Raw genomic sequence first — 23486 nt, 5'->3', positions numbered from 1 at the left:
GGCCCTATGATACCCTGAAAAGTGACTCTAAAAGTGGCATCATGGGCTTTCTTGTTGCTCTCAAATGATTCTGTATGAACTATCCTCAGAGGTTTGTACGTAAAAAGATGGTTTTACCTCAGCTGCCTTTTCTGTGTAATCTATACGGATTCAGAATGTAGGACAGTCTTTCACGTCTCACCATAAATGGAAAATTCAGTGGACTATATTTGGTCCTGGTTGACAACGGCATAACTCTGTTTACATCAAATTATGCTCTCTGAAATCCTGTTGCCTTCAATAGGTATGCACCAATGTAACAGAGAATTTAAGAAATGATTCTGTTGATTGCAAGAACACAGTAACTCATTATCTCTTAGCCAGGCTATGAGGGTAAAAGTGTTTAAAAACAAAGAAATTACTGCCCCCATGTCCTTCTAAACCTAATAGAAACAACGAATAGATGGCGAGGTGAGCAGCAGTACAAAGATGCCACTTTTACATAGTCACTTTTCTGAACAGAACTGTACTTCAAAATAAATGTTAGATGCCATCCAATGAGTATGCCAGATCTAAAATTAACTTCAAAATAGACCTAAACCCTAATATATGACTATATAGTTACAGCATATCTCCCTCAAATTATTTGGGATTTTTTTAAATTAAATCAGTTAAAGTTATTTTAAATGCAACTATTAAGTACAGAATTTTCCCAGCCATTCAACATAACTCTGCTCTCACTGAAGTAAGGGAGTTTCATCGCTGACTTGGGAAGAAATAAATTTGGCCAGTACTGACCACATCCCACCTTAGAGTTGCAAACACTAACGCCAAAAATAAATTCAGTTCTGAGATATCAGCCATTCCTTTAAAATTCATCTTGTTATGCCCAAGGTAGACAGTGCATGCTAAACACTGGGTGGAGTATGCTGCAATATCACAGGTATATAGCAAGAATCATGGCACACTTGCCCAAATGTACTTTTCCTTTGGTTTAATAGTATGTGGCATTACTATAGTATCATCTACATTTCAAAATACTGGATGTCAAAAGGTACAGTTTTTAATCCAAATTATGTCATTGTATTTAATCTGAAAATATCTATACAAAGCCATTTAAGAATGCAATTATTTTTGCATATCCAATCATTTAATCCTTGAGATCTCTCACTGCTCTGACATCCCATAAAAATATATTCTATTTCTAGAAAAGCAAAGCTCCATATCGTTAAGAAAAAGCAATGCCTTTAGCTGAAAAATTTGAATTTTCCTTCTTCTTTCAAGCTGAATATTTATTTCAATGTCCTAACTTTCAAGAAAGCCAGCACTAATAAGCAGTTTAGTACAGTATAAATGAAAAGATGAGTTAATTTTAACATCAGGTGAGCAATAATAAGGAAGAGAAAAATCACCAAAGCTTGCTTTTTAGAGTCAGTTATTAGCAAAGAGCAGTACACAATGCATGCTTGCCATACCCTTATTTGTATGAACACAAGAAGACACTAAACTAGAGTCCAGTAGAGTTGAAGATGACGTGGAAGAAATTTCAGCAGCAGTGCCAGTTTCTTCAATGAATAATTTTTCATGGCATATAGTATTACTGAAAAGGTCACTTTGATCCTCAGAAGCACAGCTGTTGGAAGAATTCCCAAGCAAAGCAGAAGAGGCAAGGCAGGCATTTTCAGTTTTTAAATGCAATCTCTGGGGTTCCTTCTTGTCTGCGTTTGTGTGTCTAATTGTAAGTAGTTCATCAGCAAAAGATATCCACTGACTCTGAGACCACGAAACAGAGGACAAAGTATTGGTACTCCCTGATGGTGCTGCTGTAACACCAGATTTGCACAAAGCACTAGTGGTAAAGTCTGGTGATGATGGGCTTCTAGACCCAGACTCTTTCTGGTGTCCAAGCAAAGACTGAGACACTCTACACCCAGGCAAATCAGTGGTAGGTGAGGAGGAGGTCCTATCGTGCTCTTTTAGTGTAGCTGAAGGAAAAGGGAAAAATTGAAACTAGGAGCAGCACTGAAATGATAAAAATTCCAATACAAATCCAGACTTCAAAAACATATTCAACATCCACTGCATAATGCCCACTAGCCATCAAGAAAAATAACTGCTCTACTAGGCTGAAATCACACCACTTAAAATTGAAAGAAAAACACCCAGCCACACATCACATGTACTTCATTCAAACTGTCAACCGTGATACTTTCCATTTCTTAAGTCAAAAAATAACTTACTATATTTCTTCCCTTAAAGCCCTACTTTGTATAACTTTGCTTATTCCTTTAACTTCTTTCCTATTATGGTTTAACTTCCTCTCTTTAGTGTTTTCTCTTTTTCTTCTCCTGTCCTATTGCATTTGTTTCCTCTCCATAGATTTCTGCTTTTCATTTCTTTCAAAATTAAGTTATTTAATCAAACCTACTCTTCTCTGTTCCTTCCGAATACTTTTATCCTCTTACCCTTAATATTTAGTAATAGAAAGATTCAACATAAACAGCTTTCCATTGAATCACAGAGGACAATACAGTCCTGAGATCCTGTTTGATATTTCTACTGTCTGTATCAACTTGAATCTACTGAGTGACTATATATTTGAAGCATCATCTGCCTCAGTTTATTTTCTCTCTTATCCCAAAATCTGCTGGCTGCCGTGAAGACAGCAGTTTCCCACAGGTAGTCCCTGCGCTTGTCTGTTTGCTTGTTGCAGTAGATGATAACAGAAGCAGCAAACACAAGGTTAGTCAACTTTCAACATCTTGCAGTTCGGCAAAGCTAGGAGCAACAGCGCTGTGGAGTGGCACGGAGAATTAAAAAGGGAGCAACACTGATTTAAAAGTTCAGATCAAAAGTGTAGGTGTCTTCTCTACAGCTGCCTTTTTGTGATGAACAAGTAGATTCACCAAGCCTCAAAACCAGAGATTTAACACTACTTTCCCTTATTAACAGAAAATTTAAATATTATTCCAAAGGCTTGCACTGCTACAGATCTGAAACAAAAGCAATGCGGAAGTGTTCTAAAATATCTAAAGACACACTGATGAAAATGAGGAAGTTAAAAAAAAAAAAAAAAAAAAGCACGTTTACAATATCAGTAGCTAGCTAAAAATTTTCTGTTGTTTGTTCAAGATAATAAAGTTAGCTTAAAGTTCTAATAAGGCAGGATTATTCATGGATGACCAAAGTTTTCTATGTTGCATAAAAACCACTGCTCAAATACCATTGCAGCTTGTGTGTTCAAAGATTAATGCAGAGTTACAAAACAGTATCTGAAGAAATGCTTTAGTCAATAGTAAAAAGGAAGAGAGTATCAATGAGACATGCTAGACTATGATATATATATTCTGTATTCAAGATAAATAAATTGTTTATGCAAATAATAAATTACTTGAGTTTTGGGTTGACTTTTTCAAAAGCTTTAAGCAGTTTACCTATATTTGCCTTCAAGCTGAAGATAAAACACTGATTTCAAGGAAAATAGCATCAGGTCAGATTTGAATATTTTTAAAAGTCTTCAGAACTGAGCTGCAGATTATTGAGCATCAGAATCCAACCTGATTTAAACAACACTGTGAAGTACTTCTGATTTAGTAAATATTTTTCCAAAATACGTTATTAATTTGTTAGACCTCAGAACACTCACATTCTACTCAAGTCCATAGATCATTTTACAAACATAGATGGCTTAGTTAAAGTCCTAGAACAACAATCCTTTAAATTATTATTTAGCAGATACAGTTTACAAAAGCACAGATGTCTCATATCCAAAACCACTTATGCCCACAGGGCACTATATTCCACTACTTTCAATGAAATAAAAGGTTCTACGTACATAAGCCACTTCCAGCTATGAGGCACAGGCCACAGACAGCAGACACCCCTAGATCTGACTACAGAGCATGTGACTGATCCCAATTACCTGTCACTGCGCATCGGCTGGAGTAGCATCAGCTACTCGCTCCACAGTTCTCCCAAAAGGAGGGACTGCACGAGCATTTCCTCATCTGCTTTAGCCTCCTCTTCAGGGGGAGCAAGAGACACCTGAATATAGCAACAACCACCAAGTGCAAGAAACTTCTAAGCACCCTCTGCCTGCCTCTTCAGACTCCAACATCAGACCAAATCAATAATACAACTAGCAAAACACAGATTATTTTGAGAATGCACAACTTTTTTTCCAGCATATTCCATTAATAGATATCTAAATATGTTACAAATTTAGACCCACTAGCCAATAATCCAGCTGGCTACCAAAGCGAGGAAGAGATGATCTACTGATTTCAGCAAGCTAGATTTGTTATTATAAAACATAACTTTTAAGGAACATGACTTTGTAATGGAAGAATAACTTTCACTTAAACCCGATGACTGTGTAGCAACGCTGATTGCCGCTAAAAAGATGTTACTATGCTTGAGAAGAATTAATATTTCTTGTGCAGAATTCCCCTATTTTTACATGTACTCTTTCTTACTATTCTTCAATCTGTAAGATCGACTACAGAGGAAAAGAGTTGGAAAGCCATGATCACTAACAAAGAAGTGAGGCTGATTATAATTTTTTGCGACAGGAATATCTAGCTAAAAGAAATTGCAAATACTTCCTTTCTCAGACATATGGGAGAAGTAAAAGTCTCTACATTAAGACTGCAGGACTTGGAAAATAGAGTTGCAGTAGGTAGGTTGAAAGGAACTACAGAAGCAGCATATCTGCTACTGTTAGTAAATAATGCAGTCTATCTTAAGTCCCCCAAGATAATCAATGCAAATAATTTAAGTAAATACTTTTAGTAAAGAAGTCCTAACATAGCAGTAAGATGTGTTTTTGCTTGGGTCTCCTCTTCCTTTTTCCTAACTAGTTTTTCAACCTCCCCTCCTCTTAGCCTCTTCCAAAAAACATACTCCCACCCATACGCTCTCTGGGCTCCCTCTCCCTTGCTGCCTTTTGAGTGTAACAATCAATATTGCCTATTCCATCAATTTTATATATATATATATATATATATTTATTTATTTATTTTTATAAAAAGCAGGTTCCAGGAAAGTCTGCCAGTGTTCTGCCCACACTAATATCCTACAAAATCCTGCAGCCAAGCTTCCCATACAGCATCTTCCTGGCCCCCTCACCCAATTCCTGTACTCCCCCCCGCCCCGGCCAGGAACCTCCCCTTAATTCCAGGGGAAGGTTGTCTCCCACTCCCTTGGATTCTGCCCACACATTTCCCAACAGAATCGAGTTTTCCTACAGGAAATAAATTCCTTGCAGCCAAACTCCATGGCAGCTTCATACTAGACAGCTCATAGCTCAATAGGCTTTCCTGGAAAAAGGAAACACATCCATCCCTGTCCACAGGGTAAGCTCATCTCATCTCACTGTTGCTGAGAGAAGCTCCATTTAAACTCTCAACCCTGCTAATCAAAGCACATCCCCTTGCAACGGCTAAAAAAGCAACAACAGAGCATTCCAAAGAATATGCAGAATACATTTTCTGCTATCGAATATTTTACCTGAGGAGGATGAGGACGCCAAGGAGGCTGAAGAAGAAGATTCAAGAGAACTGCTAAAGAGTGGATCCCATGCCAGTAGGTCACTGTTCCCCTTTCTATAGTAAGAGTTGCAATTGGAATATAAATGAAAGATGTATATATTCATAATAATCAAATTACAACTTTGGTAATTCATCTCCTGTGTTAGTTACAGTCTTTGTATCTAAAAATTAGAACTACTCACAGATTGTAGGTCAAGAAACTGATTTACACATAAATAAACTATCTGAATTGATACCTTCTATTATGGGCGCAAGTTCATGTGTAGACATATTTCATAATGTCCATTTTCATGTCAACAAAACATAGGTATGCAAATTGATTTGTTTCAGTATATACATATGTGACTTGTACACAGTCCTGTCCAAATTTTGGGCTTGTTATCTCAGGAAACACTATACCATTGCTGATAGAAACTATATCTGTTTTATTTAAAAGCTGAGATTTTAAAATAAAACCAATATTTAGTAATCAAGTAATTATAAATATCAATTGAGACAGATGACAATGAAGCAAATACATAAGAAGGGGAAAACAAGTACACAGGAAGAAAAAAAAAAAGGTTGAAGAATAGAATTCTCCACTGTTATATAATTCCTCATTAACTCTTATAAGGCAATAGATACACAAGTACCCAATAAATACCCAACCCAGTCAGCTGATATTTGCAATGAGTTTCTGAGTCTTGGATTAAAATAAGACCAAATTCCCCCCAAAGTACATTTGATATAATTTTAAAAGTTGAACTCACTCATTAGTTGGAGCAGAAAGCTTCAATTTCGTTAACTCTTCACCTAAGCAAAAGATACAGAATTATGACCAAAGCTGAAACACTTGGTTAATAAAAACATTTAGCTTCATTATAAAAAGATACTAGAAGTTAACAGTTGCAGATCAAAATTAATCATGAATTACTAAAATGGAAATGAGGAAATGTGTTATTTGTGATGATACAAATTCAGGTGCTCCTGAAATACCTTCTAAAAGGAGAGGACTACACAAAGCAGTGCATTTTGGGAGGAAATGTTGATCACCTGAAGGTTCTTCCTTAACTTATGTAACTTACACCAATTCTACTCTTCAACAAACCACTGCTTGACCTGGCCTGGTTTTCCACTGGAAAAAAAAAAGGATAGAGACTAATGCTCTATCCTCTATCTCCATGGCAGTATTACAAGCAGGGTTTGACCATAAAATTGAGAGAGAGAGTGAGCAAGTGAGCTTTGCTGGTTTGTGGATCATACTAAACTTGAGAGGATGGAAGGGATTTAAGAACTAACACAAGAATCATTTCCACGCCATCCCCTCTTTGGGTCTGGAATGTGTTCCTCATCACTGTCTCAGAACAGGGAACAGCTGAGTGTACAGAAAATGAAGAGATCTGTGGGTGGCTTCTAATAGCTAATTTGAAATTTTGACCAAATAATTTTTTCCTTTGAATTTACTGTGGGTAGTTCAAAGGCAGGTATTATTAAGGTACCTAGAACTGACAAGAGAAAGTTTTTTTCTATTTAAAATACGAACATTTAATAATGTTATTCTTTAACAGTAAAAAAAAATATTTTTTATGCTAAGTTAAAAAGACTAGAGTAAATAGACTAACAGTTAAAGATTCTCACTTACTGGATGAATTTTGATTCATTTGTGCCTGAAATAGACAAAAGTAGAACAAGATTTTTTACAAACTATCAATTAAAACACTTAATAGCTCCAGAGTTTGTTCCCACTTTAATTTCCCATTAGATATTTTCCTTTCACTACCAGGAAGAACACTCTGGAGCTTGCAGAAGCATGACCAGCACATGAGCCAGGGCAGAGCAAGCACCGCACCCCCCCACGGGTAAGAAAAGGCAGGAACAAAGACTGCCCGGAGCAGACAAAAGGAACAGGAAATGCAACTACTACTGGGTCACTGGAGGCAGGCACTGGACTAAAGAAAATTTTGGGGAAGCAAATAGAAAAACAGCAAATAAAATTGGAAGTGAGTTAGCAGGTGACAGCTGAAAAAAAAAAGAAGAATTGAAAACTGGCTGAGAAGTAACTTCTAGAAAGTTAACCCCTTTTAAGTATAAACAGATCTGTTGCAACATGGTAACTGCGGGTTTGTGCAGGTCACTTCTCAGCCATCAGCCTTGGGCTTCTATATTTTCATACAATAACAGGCTCTGCAGACCTAGTGGCTAGGTACTGCTATACTCCACTGTCAGAAGCATTTTGGACTTTTTTTTCCCCCTGTTGAACCCAAAATGGTTAGCCAAATTTACAGATATCCTGCACTCATTTTTATATGCATCTTAGGTTTCTGCAGATAATGGGGAGTTGACTAACTTTACTTGTATATCTGAGATACCACTATGAAAACAAAGCAACTTAAGTACAGAAAATAGAGACAAAAATGCTACCGAAGCCCTTATGTACTTAGAATTTGACACAATTCTATGCAATGAGGTACCTTTCTACAGTGCCTTCTTGCTGGAATCTTCATGTTCTTTAGAAAGATTAATGTAAAATTGTATAAACAAGGCTTCAGTAAGTATTACTAAATCCCTTTACAGGATAGGTCATTAAAATTCAACAGCTTTCCTACAACACAGTATGTCTGACAGATAGGAACAGAAATATTCCTAAGTTTTTCCCAGTAACTCCCTTACAAACTGCACTTACTCAATTTTAATTTACAAATAACAGTAAAAAGTCATTCTGTACTTACAGGACTGTGTCTCTGCTTTCAAAATGTGGGGAAAAATGGGAAAAATCATCATTAATATTTTAATATACTATATATATTTTCCTTAAAAAACAAAGCCATCCTTATTCTGATCTGAATATTGTACTGACATAATTTGAAACTGTTCATTTATAATATCACTGCTTGGTATAAAGAATCATTCTATGGTTTAGTGGGAGTACATATAATAAAAATGTGCTGTAAAAATCGTATGTATTTGCATATAATCTGTTTTAGAGGTTTTTATATTACTTAATACTAATCAGTAAACTATGTTAAAAGCCACGTTCAGCTAATTCTACATGTATTCAAATCTATTGCAGCGGCAACAGCAGAAAGACAAGGACTTAGCACTGCAAAGACTCAGAAGTTAAAATCTGAAAAGGGAGAATTACTTAACATTACATTGTGATAAAGTATATTGAAGACAGCCTAGTGCACAATAAAAATAATCATCAAACGTGAACCTAGAATAAATTCTGAACAGTAAAATGTACATTTACACTAAAGATTCCTTACCACTTTTCTTCTATACTAATTTAGAAACAAACACAAGAAACAAAATTACTTACAGATACTGCTGGAGAAAGAGCGATGTTCCCTATAGACACTTTTAATTCATCCAAGGAAGCCATTGTGCATTGGGAGCTATGATTTGGCTGTACAGGTTTTATTTCTACATGGAACCTCCTGGGTTCATCATCTTCAGAGTCAGAATCACTGGATGAATAGAAATGGTTCTCTTTGGTATGTTTTTCTCAGTTAAGGTGGAAGTATTCAAATTCATCTCCTTAATCCACTTCTTACATACTCTCTATAAAACCCACATATTAAGAAAACATCACAGACAAATACTGCTGACAAAGGTCTTTGTGTACTTATACAGACACTTCAAATACATCCTCTGGTCAATATTTATACCTCAAAGTTACACTCTGGCCTTTATATTCCATTCATCTTCATAATGGTATTCTTTTATGGAAGGCACTACTACATAACCAAAGGACTGCATATTTGAAGGTAACAGGACAAATGAAAGGTTCTACAGTAACAAAAATTCTGTATTTTAAATTTAAGATTTGTGATATTCAGCTAAGTATTGTAATGAACTTACGGAAAAGGCATGCATTGTAGAAATTTTTTAAATCAAGTGAGGGAGGGGAAGTACCGACCTTTTCAGTTAGACCATGGCAGTTAACAAGCACACAGTAGAGGAAGCAGCAGCAACAGCCACCATTATTTGCCCTTTTTGCAGAATGGCACTGAAAATTTTGCAACAAAAGATGCTAATTACACAGAAGGCTGCACAGTAAACACTATTAGCAGCTTAAAGCACTGTCATCCTTGACTAAAAAAAGAATGACAATTAGAACAACTCAGTGCTCAAAATAAGCAAAAACCTACAGATGAAATTAGCCTTGGTTCTTTATATGCACAGGAATTGCACTGAACAAAGCTCCAAAAGGCCTATGCCAACAGTTTTTAAAGATGTATTTGTTTTGACAAAAAACAAGTTAAAAAATTTCTTCTACTCAAAAGCATAAAAGTTTTTTGTTATCCAGGTGAAGCATATATATTCTACACCTCACTTCTGTTATTTTCACTTGGAAATATGCTAGCTATCTGAATACAATCTCTACAATATATTCCCTGACAAAGCTTAACCCTGAGCCATAAGATAGTTAAAATCCAACTCAACTGAAAGAATCCCTGAGACAGGGGGAAGAAAACTTTTTAAACATTTTCCTGGTTACAGACTACTTGCAAACAGCTCCCATGTGAAAAAGTCAGTTATAAAGATAAGTGATTTTAATTTCACTAAAAGATCTTTCACCTTGGATGTTGTCACTCAGTTTCAAGATAAATTTCTTACAAATCAGGCTGTTACATTCACCTCTTCTAAGGTGGCACAAGCTGATCTTTGAGATACTAGTTCCAGTAAATTGCTACTGGCAAAGACCAGTTTAGACCCCAATGCCATGAATTGCAAGGCAACCAGTGATTTTTAGGATCAGTGTTTTTCCAGCACTGAAGACTGGCCTTCATAAGACTGACTGCAATTACAGCACTCATAAAACAATGTTCTCCAGCAAATCATCTTAAGAGTTCCCATCAACAGAATAAAAATTCAGTCTTGGAGGCTGGTGGGGGGGTGGGGGGTTGGGGAGAGGAAGGGAACTGATGACTTCTGCATCTGGTCAAGATTTCAGAAGCTGAAGTACTACCTGGCTGACAGGGATTGCAGATCACTGAGCTTCTTCATTAGATGTATGGCCTTTTCTATTTCTTCCTGGCAAAAAGGATAATGGAGATAAGGATGCCAGCATGAATCCTTTACAATGAAGGGACGTAGTCACTCCTGCCTCCATTTCATAAATATATACAAAACCATGAAATAATGCCCCTCACAAAGCTGGATAAGTCTTTCACTTTTATACTGATTTTGTAAATAAGAGATAACTTTTTTTTTTTTTTTTTTTTTTAAATCAGCACAGGAATCTCTGCTGGGAGCAATAGAAGCATATTCTTTAAAGCTGATGAAAACAGAGAAACTATGATGATGGACTGATCTCCACTTTTGACTAGTTAAAAAATTTAGCAAGTTAAGATAATTGCAAAGTGTAGGTTTACCTTTTATTTTAGCTGTAGTTCCCCCAAAATAAGGGAGTACATTTCCAAAAAGTAGCTATCTTTCTACCATGGTAGGCTTGCTTAGATCTATAGCAACTATTCCTAACTCTTGAGTAGAGCTTCCCTCTGTTTCTGATGGGAGAAGAGGACAAGAATCTTTTCCTTCAAAGGAAGAGCAGTGAAAACCATGACCCTCCATAAAAAAGACTCATAACAAAAGCCTATTCTACATATCAAATCTATTATTAAAAATACAATAAAAGCACCAATTAGAAACAGCATGTGGTAGAATGACTTCATTAAATAACAGAAATTCTATTTCTAGACTGTTGGAGCTCCCAATCTTTTTAAGGATGTTATGAAAAAAGGGGGAGGGTGCAGGTATACAACAGATAACCCCTCAGCATGCTTAAAAGAGAATTCTATTTTACAAACCCTGTGAAAGCTTTTCATGGAGGAAGATCTGCATGGTCACCTTAAATTTTTTGTTAAAAAATTTCTCTTAAAGTTCAAGACATTTTGCCTAATATTCTTTTCAAAAAGTCCCTCCAGCATTTACACACCCAAACTCACAAAATCTAGGCTAGACAAAACTTTGTACTTTTTCTGGAAGCTACAAACATACAAACACAAAGTTGCAACATCAACATGGATGTCATCTTCCTTTACTTAACACTTTAATCAGTACTTCACCTCTCCAAAGAATTGTAAAAACATCAAATAACTAGACAAAATAAAAATCAAAAGGATATTCTGTGTTGCTTCTGGCTTAATGCTGTATCCTTCATCATCTACATCAGGAATATTCTAGAAACAACAAAAAAATGGTTATTCACTATGAATTATTACACAGTTATCTCAAGTTATGCTCTACAGTTCAGAAGCTGAGTGATGGGTAAGACTCCTCTGGAACAGAAAGTGACAAAACAGCCCCCAAATTCCCACCAAGAACTGACAAGTTCTAATGAGTCTGCATTTACTGGTATTTATCAAAAAGGTCAGAAGCCAACAGAAGCTTTATATTTTATAAAGTATTTAATTAGGACATTACATATTTTATATGTTTATATTTTTATTTACACAATATAAATTATATATATATTTATTCTATATTATATGTAGAATATATATAATAAATATAAATATAAAAATCAAAAAAAATATTGTTCAATATTTTAAAATGTTGTATTTTAGATTTTAAACATTTTAGCTTACTTCTAAGTGTAAATTAAGCCTGTCATTCTCTTGCCCCCAGATATTTTCCTAATTTCTACTTCTAATTCTTTCAGCCAAACCAGTGAAGGCTTTGATGGTGCAGGAGCATAACCTTTCTGAAGTACTAGTTAATACTTTAATACATGCGCAGAAATATTCCAAGTTATACAAGATACAACTTGCTCTCTCCCCCTTGAAAAGGCAGCAAAGCTTGTACTGTTGCTTTAGCAAAGAACATTCAAATTAGTTACAAAAGCACTGAAACTTAGGATCTTACAATAGGAATGCTCAAAATCAAGTTCCCAAGTTTTAATTTACACATGACCAGCACTGTCTTGGGTTTTTAAAGCTAATAAGCATCCAGGAATTTCCATCTAGTTCAGCTGTTCTATTCCTGCAGGCAATTAAAGGCAGACTGAAGATAATTACATTAGAAATCATTTAGCGATTTTAGCTAAGCACTTAGTTTCATAAAGGTGTTTTGGGAGAAAGAAAAACAGTCTCTAAGATGAAAAGCTAATTTGATAATCTAAAAATTAAAAATATGCCCCCCAAAAAATCACACACACATATACTACTTATAAAGGGATAGACATAAATATACAGATAATTTCCCCCATTCAAAACAGAAGCATAAAAGAGTAAAAGCCCACTAATGACTCTGTATCCATAGTCAGTCTATGAGAACTGCTGAGATGCAACAGTAATTACAAAAAACACAAAACCAGTTCTCTTCAAAATGTAGTGATCTTACCAGCTATAAATTTCTCATTAAAAATGGTAAGATTTATGTACAAAGTGATTTATTCTAACATATCAGTATATCCTTACTCTATTAGAAAGTAAGCACTGAGAGGCAGTTTGATTGAAAGAGAAATATACATAACGGCCAAAAGACAGTAAGATAACAGAAAATGACTTATACTGGAGACTTTAGCTAGCAAGCACACCCTTGACTTCACCTAAAATTTGAAGCAAAATTTAAAGAACTATTCACCTTGAATAGCTTTTGAATTACTGACAAAGATAACATATAGTATGCTTGTCCCTCTATTTCTTTTATAGGTATCACAAATGGGATGTCTGATATTTTACTGAGAAAGATTTTCAGCTGTACAGCTCTCTAAATGTAGCACTTCTGAATTAAATGAAAAAAAAACCCTGGAAGACCTAGTCTTCATCTCTGTGTGATAAAAAAAAAAAGCGAACACACAGAAAAGTAATAAGAGTAGGATCACACGGTCCAGTACCTTAGCTTCACTTGAACAAATCACGGTTCTTATCTACGCTTGACCTCAGGCTAACCTTGTTTATATACCAAAAAACACTAATGAAACTTGACATCAAAGTAAACAGAACAAAAACATATAGCTATAGGGTAGGTACGTGTTCCTACAATACTACAGCTTCTGAATTCTGAACCACTTCTAATTGTCACAATATGCAATTTTCAATACATAAGGATCATTCGTGGTTAAGAGGAATTGAAAAAAACAACAAAAATCTTTAAATATACAACATCTACTTTTTCTTCCAGTCAGGCCAGATATGTAAAGGATACTATCAATGAGGACAGGCAGGAAAAATGACAGTAGTTGGCAAATTTCTGAATTTATAGGTACACTATTAGAACTAAAGGGTGGAAAAGATCTTTAATGTACCTTTGTATTGACAAAGCCAAATTGTGTCACGTACCAACAAAATGGTACCTCAAAATCTTTCTTACAAATTAAGCAGTAATTTCAAAATACATTTTTTCTTGATGAACAGTTCTCCTTACTTTCTGAAACATCAGAATTTTATTTACTAATTCATTATGTAACAGCAGTAGAAGACACAGCCATTTGGGTGAGATGTAAGTTCACAAATCTGAACAAAGCCATTTATATTTACTTGACTAAGTCTTCCTTCCTTCTCCACACTCCTGCAAAGACAGAACAACATGTAATGTGGTGGATCATGGTGAGTCTTTTAAGTACCAGGCACACAACAGTCAAGAGGTGATTTGCCTAGCTTGCTGAACTGAGGAAAAAACATAACCTCCACACATACATGTGTTGTTTCTGAACTTTAGCACAGAGGAAGAAGGCTGAAGATCTTCACAAACTTTGGTTTTCTGTAAGCAGAAGTTACTAGTATGATTTGGGGATGAAGGTCTAGCCACCCTAGCCAAACACTTTATTTGTAGTTTTTGGAGAGAAAAGAAAAGCTCAGCATTGACATGACTTGAACTCTGTGGCAGTCACTGGAGAGGTGGACTTCCTTGGATTACTGACAAGGTCTCACATTCTCCCAAGTTCTGCTGAACAATCAAACATACAGCTCTAAAAACAGAGTTTCCCCAGGTCTGCAGATGTAACACAACATAGTCCGGATTAAGGTAATAAATAGCTTTAAAAATACATTTAAAAAATTGGGCTTTATATCTCTGTCTTTGCACCCATATGTTCTAAAAAGTTTCTGGGGTGAACAATTTTTTAAAGAAATAAAACTTAAGGACAAAATAGATAACAAAATAAAATTGCCTATACAAAAAGCCTGAGGACTAAATTCTATTCCCCAAACCTATTTTTAGAATTCCAGTCAATACTTTAGGTCAGATTCTTTGCTTTATCCAGAGGCAACAGAAGCCACACCGTTACCACGCTACTGATTCCTCTGAAGCACACACACAGGGCAAGAGAGGAACATTTGGAGCATACTACAGTCTAGCTACTTCATTTGGCCCTTTATCAGCAATGTTAGCACAGCTCCCAGGTTGGTCACAGGGTCAAGAAGAAAGAAACCTTAACTGGACTTCAGCTTGATTTTTGCCTCTTTTCTCTTCTCCTGGGATATCTACAGTGGTTACAAGACTTCCTTTACGAAGTTTTCCTGAGGGAATGCTTCAAGATACTGCTGAGCTGAACAGCTCACTATTTCTTTTTTCGCAAGATTAACTTTCTACCATTTTACTGAACTGGACTAGACTTCCTGCACAACCAGAGGAGGACTAAAGCCACCGCAAGGTACGCAGATGAAGCTCATGGCCTGGAACAGGAGAAAAGGAGCCTCTCCACTTTTGATATCTTTGGGATGTAAATTTAGCTTAGTATATTCTTAGGCTGAGACAGAGAAGTGACATATTCTTAACCTCCTCTCTTTAGGCTGCATAAACCCAAAAGATGCAGAAGAGAGGAGCCAGTCACTCTCTTCCATTGCCTGGGATGCAGAAAGAAAAAAAAAACAGGTACTCAAAGTGCTCCTGTCTTGTACTGTGACTGCAAAGCCTTGTACCCTGTACCAAGAGCAGCTATTCAAAATATGCCAGAACTAAACATTACAAAATGCAAATAAAGAAAAACACATGAATTCCACTAAGTTTGCACTTGTGTCCCACAAGTTAAGAGTATGATAGTTTCAAATTCAATCAATCATTCCCTAGCAATAAAAGGGTGTCTAATTCTATAATTATTTTATAATTATTAATTATACTATACTTATGTTACATATGTAAATATGTTAATGAAAAGGTTTGGATGCCTCAGTGTATTTGTTTGCATTCCAGTTTTCTGGGGAAAAAGTATCAGCATCACACTCTGTGCGTCAGTGGCTCCCCTTAATTACTTTTGAACTTACCAGACAATTTCAAATGAACAGAGGACTCAAAGATAATTACATTACTACAGTCTTCATGAAAATAGGCAGAAGTAGAGGAGAGGGACAGCAGGTATTTTAACCAAGGGAAAGGCTGCAATCCACACTCAGATCTTACTGGACCACAAGAGAAACATAAATGCCCTCACCAGAGGAAAAACTAGAGCTCATATCCTCCTACAGACAGAAGGTGGCCAATCCCTAGAGACAAAGGAAATCCTTGGGAAACAAGACAATTAGTTCTGCTCATAGAACTACTTGCTAGGTAATAAATGTATACCAAGCCAAACTTCAGTCGCCACCTCTTTCCAGTGTACGCACACTTAGCTTCATATTTTTCTTAATTATCAAGGCTTAATTTAATGAAACAGTTGCATGTGTAGATTGACATATAACAGAGCAGGAGTTTTAAATCTCCTGCCATACTGTAATCTATATTTAAACAGAAATTGCCTATTGAAACTGTCAACCTTTTCAACAGATACCACAGCTGCCTTCCTACTCATGATTATATAAAAACCTCCTATAGCTGTTACAAAATTTCTGAACAGGAATTAACAATTTATTCATACGCATTAAAATTATGTTTTCCAATACATATAACCTGGCAGCTATAAATCAGGATGAGTACAAGCAGACAGTTTCCCACAGATAAATTCAAGAACTTCCACTGTTAAACAAAACACATCTTACGACCATCTCACTGTTTTGCTTGTGAAAACAGAGAAGTAATATAAGTTAGAATACACTGCATTATACATTTGCAACTAGTGAGAAGGCCCTAATGGAACCGGCTACATAGTATATATTCAAAGATCCGCAATATCATATAGGCCTGGCTGATAAAGTATTGAATTCAGTTCTTACTGGAGCCTTAATTTTTAAAGTTTCAATATATTCATCTCAGCCCTTATAAATATAAATGTAGAGTGATTATCTCTTACATTCCTTTCACAGAAGAGAACAACAATAGGATTCTTGACAAATAAACAAAAGCAACCTTTTGGGAAAAACTCAGGTTAATAATATAAAAGACACACTGAGATTTTCAGTGAGTGACCAAAGCTAACCAAAACCATAACTGGGACACCTTAAAGAAGTTGAGTTTTCTGAGGCCTGGCTCTTGGTATTTTCTATCAGTCAAACAAAAATGATAATAGCTTTCTATCTTATATTGTTTTGCTTTTCCAAGTTCAAACACTTTTCCAAGTTCAAATTTCTGAAATGTATAATTATTACAAAGATGTATACAAAGCAAATCATCAGAGAGATACCAACACAGATAGCAATAACTATTTCGATCAAGTTTGAAAAATGAAACAGAAAGGAAATCTTCAAGTAAAAGACAAGGAAAATGAGAAGTATCTGAAATGGGACCTTCCAGAGAAGGCTGCCAGCCTTAGAATATAAGAGTGCTCTGGGGATGAGTTGATCGTAAGGGGTGAATGAATCTCAGCTACGGTACTCTGCACCATTTTCCATGGGAGTGACTTTAATGGCTTCTGTTATTAAAGGATTCTACCATTTGAAATAATACTGTTGCTTGTGGAAATCAAGAAGAAATGATAGACCATATCCTGAAGTCCAATTGCACGCATAAAATGTTGGCCACAAAACAAAAGAGAATACAATACAAGTATCGCTTTTGTTGTTAGGCACTATGAAAGTTAGTTTTTTACCATGTATAAATTACATCTAGACAGAACAATTCACTTATATGTTCATATGGTGTGCCTCATGCAGCCAGAAACAATGTCAGACATGTTTACAGTTGAATCTGTTGAATTAATCATTTAAAAAAAATTAAGGATCAAAACAAGCAAGTAAGAAAACAAACACCGCAAATCAAAGCCAGTTGTGTTTCACTCCAGTGACTCTACCTGAACTGTCAAAAGACATTATTTCCATTAAGGGCTTGATAATTCTAGGGATAATTCTACGGTACTTTACTTTAAATGCACCAAGAAAAGAAATCTGCTTTGAAATTAAGGTGACTCTACAGGATAAAAAGCCTGTCTCAAATTATGTTTACAAGGCTGTTCATATACATATACTTGATTATTTGGTAAATCTTACTCTTCCTTATTTAGAAAAATGGTTCTACTAGATCTTTTTAAACCAAGTTTCTAAAAAAAAATTTTAATATTAGGTACAAAAACTCACAGATATTGAATGCAAAGAAAAAAATCCATGTAACCGGTGAACTTGAAAAATTAAACTGTTTAATATAATTGACATCTAAATAAGCCAACTGAAAAACAAATCAGTCTACAGAAAACCACTTCAATCATTCTGTAAAAATTTCCCTGCTGTAGCCATATGGAGTCACACTCTCTGTACATATAATTCAAGACAACATCTACATTTAAGCAGACAGAAAAGGCTCAATTAGGAAATAAAAAAGCATTAACATATCAATTTAATTTGCGACTGCCTCCTCTTTGAAGTTAATAAATAAAATTGTAAAATGTATCACAGACTAGAAATAGCAATGAAAAATAGACCACGAATAAAGTGTATCTAGAGATTCTTCATTTAAAGCAGTATTTAAGTATGTATATTCCTACACTCTATTGGCAGCAATCAAGCAGAGCTCCATTAATATTAGAAGGATTTTCCAAAGAGACAGTAATAAGGAGAGGAAAATGAGGATGTGAGGTTAGATCCACAAGAAAGTAGTGTGAAAGATTAACGCACTTAGAACCTATTAATTAATTAATTTAAACTCTATGAACCTTCAAAATAAAGTAGCAAATAATTGCAGTAAAAACATGTTATTTAAAACCTAAAACTGTTAGGAAAAAGAAATGTATTACTGACACACTTATACATGCTGCCTAAGATTATGTTCTGAGCAAAATTAACACTTCAGTTATGCCATCAAAATATTAATACCTCTAACACAATAATAATACTTTGTGGGACCTGGATATAAGCCAAGTTTGATTAGACTGAATGGTTGACAACTTTAGCTTATGTATTGTTGTTGGAAATAAGTCTACTTACAACTGAGTCTGCATCTGGACATTCCCTATTAAAAAAAAAAAGAAAAAGAAAATGTACAGTTATAAAATGCACAAATTATTTTACTTAGTTCTGTACTTCCTTTAATAATTTCAATTAATTTGAAACATCACATTTGACCCATTTGCCTCTCAAACTCTTAAAATTTACAGTATATACCTGCATTCAACAGCATGAAATTTAAATAAAAGAAGCTGAAAACACCGTAGAAGAAAAATGCACAATAAATACTGAAAACCCAAAGTTGCAAGATGTCCCTAACTCACATCGGGGCAGGAGGTGGGAGTGGGGTGGGGGGGAAGAATCGAGGGAAGACAGGAGTACCAGGCTGTATTTAAAATTACATTTGTGAACACCCACCATGTTTTGCTTTTTAGGCAAATATAATCAACAATTTTGTGCAGATGAATATAATTTAAGAGTCAAGTCCCTGGATGATGTGTATAATAAATCACAGTCAGCAATCATAATGAAACTGTCCACATGCAATTGCAAATCATCTTCTACAACAACCAGTTCTTAAAGCAATTAAGACTACTCTTACGGTAAATTCAGAGCTTCTCTCTTTGGAATTTCATTCATGTTTGTCAAGGATGGTTGCAGTGTAGAAATGAACAGCAATAAGTACCAGAAAGTGTTGGAAAAATAATAGTGTCGTTCCTAGAATTTTTTTTTTTAGTAGTTGGCAGAAAAACAATGCTTGCAAATAAGTTACTCAAGTGTTAAATTGTTTCCAATATAACTTTTGGATTCAAACAGTAGTATTTTCAAAAATGAATGACATGGATTCTGTCTCACTGATGTACACAGATAGCAGAAGCAATTACACTTAAAGTAAATGGAAATACTTGTGTAACACAGGCCTCTGTAATCTGCACCCTGACATAAAACCATGAGTGCAAGTGTAACTGAACAACAGTCTTTTTACATAGTCTAGCATAACATCCTAAAGATGTATTTACCAAAAAAAGAAAGAAAATTAAAATTTGTAACAAACTAAACTATCTTCTTTGAAAGGCTAAATGGGTTAAATGTACAAACCACCGTGTCTTTAAAAACAGGTATGAAAACTTGCAAACATGGAAACATTAACATGGAACTCAGCACAGTCTGCAAAGGAACTGGCAGTGAGATGAAGGATCCTGCCTCCTCTGAAAGGCACCGCACAGAAGAAAGTGTGTGCTGTACTTGACTTAAGTCTTACCTCCCCCTGCTGGCTCAGAAAAATTCATAGCAAGAGAAACAGCTACTTTAAATCTATTTTACAGCTTGAAGAGACGAAGTGTTAGACTTCTCGTGAAAGATATAAGGAACAGATTTTATGACATCTGGCTTTAAAAAATATCTGCACAACACAAACAAGACAGCCTAAAGTCCATAAAACTTAAGAAATGTGAAAAGATGATGCAAGACAACTACAATGAAAGCAATATAGCTCATACTGAATATTTTCAAAACTAGCTAGCTAATAGGTCTCAAAAAGGAACTGCAAGTATAGTAGCATTCAGAGGAGCATTGAGAGGATCTCACAGGATCCATTCTCAAGATACAAAGGAAAACTAATTGCTGGTGAAGTTTGCAAATGACAAAGGCTGGAGAAGTGGGAAATAAGGACATTGAGTTTTAGATGGGTGTGCTTTTACACAGCTAGATGCATAGTCTTTCTTTCTTTCAAGGTGAAAGAACAAATTCACACTTCCAGTATAAGGTAACTTATCCAGAAAGTGGGGACTCTCTAAGGGAATTTAAGGATTGTAGCTAACAACTAAAACAGAAGTAAGTTTTTTTTTTTCTTTTTCCTCACAGAGGAAGTTTCTGATAATAGACTTCTGTGATCTAAAGCCTATAACAAGATCATCGACTAGAAGAAGAAATTAGAAAAAATTAGACTAGCAGTACAACTTTTTAAAGTGATGATAAATAACTACTAGAATATTTTACTTAGGCATAAAATGGATCGTCCATTATTTGAAAACTCAATGTTAAAATGTGATGTTAAGTTAGAGAAGGATTAATGCAAGAGTCTGTAAAAATCTATAGCCAGTGTTATATAGAAGGTCAGTATCATGCAGTCATACTGCTTTCTTTCTGACCTTAGTATCTATTTGATTCTGTATTGTAAGTATATATAGATACAAATAATATAATATAAATCAAGTTTTAGTCCAAGTCATAGAAAGCAAGGCAACTTTTTTCCCATTTCAGAGTGGCTGCACTGACAACCTCATTGTGCCACGCAAAACAATTTCTCCTAGAAAGAGACTCCCATATTACCTTTTAACATTAAATAAAATGTCTTTGTGAAAAGGCAGTTTTTGGAAAAGTATCCCAATCCAATGGATCGGCATACATAGATATGAAGTGTTTCACATTGTACAGAAGCCAATCTTCAGCCCTCAGTGCCCAAGAAAATTCTTCTGTTACAGGTCAAGGAAAATCGATCTCTGAGACAAGATATGCAACTGATACACCTGGAAAGAGTCAATCTGGAAACTTCCTGGCCTCTATTGGCTCCGGAAAAATGATATTAACAGCCCTAAATCTTTGCTGGGGCCAGATAAAATTTCATCATCTGCCAAAAAATGGATGGAAGGAGATGCCTGGTTTGCAAACAAGTTAATACATGACATAAAATTAGTTTGAGTAATAACCAACATGGAGGCCAAAAAAGGTTTTTTTGTTGGACAAGAAAAGCAGATAGCTTCTTTTCTTAAATATATATTAGTACTCAATGCTATCAAAGAGACTATCTTCCAAGAAAGTAAATGCAAGGATCAAAAGGCTAACAATCGAACAACATACTTTTTGGCTGCTATTTGATATTGCAATGGTTGTGCATCACAAAAAAATTTCTTTACTAAATATGTTTCAAGAGAGAAGGGATTACTTAAAAGAAGTGCACTAAAAGTATTTAAGACACCAAAATCCTCAAATCTTTATACCACTCTAATTTAAATATTTTAACTAAATTATAATCAGAAGAAATAAGTCCTTGTAACATAACTTTATTCTCAGATTACTGCTGTCCAAGATCACACTGTCTACATTTCTCTCTCCATCTACTTGAGCATAATAAAGTATGGAAGGTAGAGAGGGGGGGAGATTAAATCACAGAAAGAACAGAAATATAAAGGAATGATGTTAGTTGGAATATCAATCATGAGTTAAAATAATGTTCTTTCAGAAATGAATGTGCATATGATTTATGGAAAAACATTCGAAGATTTTTCTGCCCTTCTACTACCGCACATAAGAGTTTTTCTAACAAAAGAATAATTAAAACCTCAATTCTGCAAACACACACTTAGATATACAGTACCTTTTCCACATCCAAAGCTCTTATTTGGGTAGGAATACATATGAGAATCACATTATCTACAGTGTTTAAATGTCTGCACAAGGGAGAACTACTTACCTGTGCAGAGGAAACAATGAAACATGTGAGTAAACTAGTAAGAATACATTTATATCGTTTACTTAATATCTTTAGTTACAAAAATCTTAAATATCTATAATGTTTTCACATTGACAGCATTCATTTAAACTTTCATTATAAAAATCACTATTTTTGTTAATTATCAGCTAATGCTTATCTCCACATTTTTATTAGTTTCCATACACGACTGAAAGCTTCAAGCCGGAAATATACTTACACAGATTCAGTATCTTTTTCTTTTTTCATTATTCCTGATAAACCAAAAGGTTTTCTCTTCCGTGGTTTTACCCCTATGGAACAAACATTTTTCATTTAAAGATTAGAGATGAGCATATATTTAGCAACGTCCAACACTAGTGCATACCAATGTCAATACCTTTCAAATGCTGCCATAATGAGTGACACAAAAATCTAACATTGGGGTAGACATGGAGCCCAACTAAGGGAATACAAGATATCTGCAGCATTATTTCAATATGTTGCAAGTAACACACCTATCAAAGAATTAAATTTAAAAAAAAGGTTAAAGTAACACTTTAATAATGTAAGTCATTATAAAGCTGATTTGCATTGTACATGCAACTCTCCAAGTAGGGTATGCTGGACTGCCACTTATTTTATGGAAGGTGGGTGCATTGCCGCTTTTGAGGGAAGGAACTCTGCTCACAGAAACTCAACAGGAGCTACTGCTCCTGCTGAGCCTGAACAGCCAACGCACACGGCTCAGGGACTGAACCCTGCCTCTCTCAGCCGCTGCAGTTCAACATGCTGTTTGTACTTCCCTGAGTGGTCCCAGCAGCTGTGAGCCCCAGCCTCTCATAAGAAGTAGGATCTTGGTCCTATGAAAAAGGGAACGTCTCTAGGCTTTCCAGTTGATGCTGAACTCATTAAATCCCAGTGCTGTAGCTGGCTCTAAGGCTGGCTCCTACTGATTCTGGAACCATGCCTTCTCTCTGAATTTTCTTCCCCATTTTTAGCTCTGGATACATATAGCTATAATACAGAAGAAAAGTTTTCTTTCATACCCATTTAATGTACTGAAAATAAAATATATTTAAAGTCTCCATCAGGCTTACTGTCATGTCCGCTTCTCTCCTGAATTTTTTGCAGAAGCAAGTACACTGCCAAGCTTTATATAAAAGGAACAAACGCAAGCATCTGATCCAAATAGTCTACAATTTTGATCTGATGGAACATACTTCCTGCAGCAAGCCATGTTTTGAGCAAAGCAGTGGAAATCATTCGGATTTCAAAATTTAACAACTGATAACTTTGAGCACATCATTAAAA

At 35.4% G+C, this 23486-nt stretch overlaps 1 protein-coding gene across 3 annotated transcripts in view; it reads right to left on the bottom strand.

The window, feature by feature from the left end:
- The window catches only part of FCHO2 (FCH and mu domain containing endocytic adaptor 2), an 86019-nt gene that overhangs the window by 17374 nt on the left and 45159 nt on the right, over positions 1 to 23486 (bottom strand). Inside the window, exons 10-18 of one of the 3 annotated variants that reach the window (XM_067316195.1) lie at positions 22414 to 22486; positions 18743 to 18767; positions 11638 to 11692; positions 8827 to 9005; positions 8237 to 8251; positions 7150 to 7174; positions 6278 to 6320; positions 5488 to 5582; positions 1455 to 1964 (exon numbers count right to left, since the gene is read on the bottom strand). In XM_067316195.1, the coding sequence (XP_067172296.1) occupies positions 1455 to 1964; positions 5488 to 5582; positions 6278 to 6320; positions 7150 to 7174; positions 8237 to 8251; positions 8827 to 9005; positions 11638 to 11692; positions 18743 to 18767; positions 22414 to 22486 (1020 nt within the window). The remainder of the gene's footprint in view (positions 1 to 1454; positions 1965 to 5487; positions 5583 to 6277; positions 6321 to 7149; positions 7175 to 8236; positions 8252 to 8826; positions 9006 to 11637; positions 11693 to 18742; positions 18768 to 22413; positions 22487 to 23486) is intronic. The other 2 variants (XM_067316196.1, XM_067316197.1) reach the window with 2 other exon arrangements.

This window comes from Apteryx mantelli, chromosome Z, assembly GCF_036417845.1.
Source record: "Apteryx mantelli isolate bAptMan1 chromosome Z, bAptMan1.hap1, whole genome shotgun sequence".
NCBI classification, from domain to species: domain Eukaryota; kingdom Metazoa; phylum Chordata; class Aves; order Apterygiformes; family Apterygidae; genus Apteryx; species Apteryx mantelli.
Note: the sequence above shows the minus strand (reverse complement) of the source record. Positions and strands in the feature narration are given on the sequence as shown.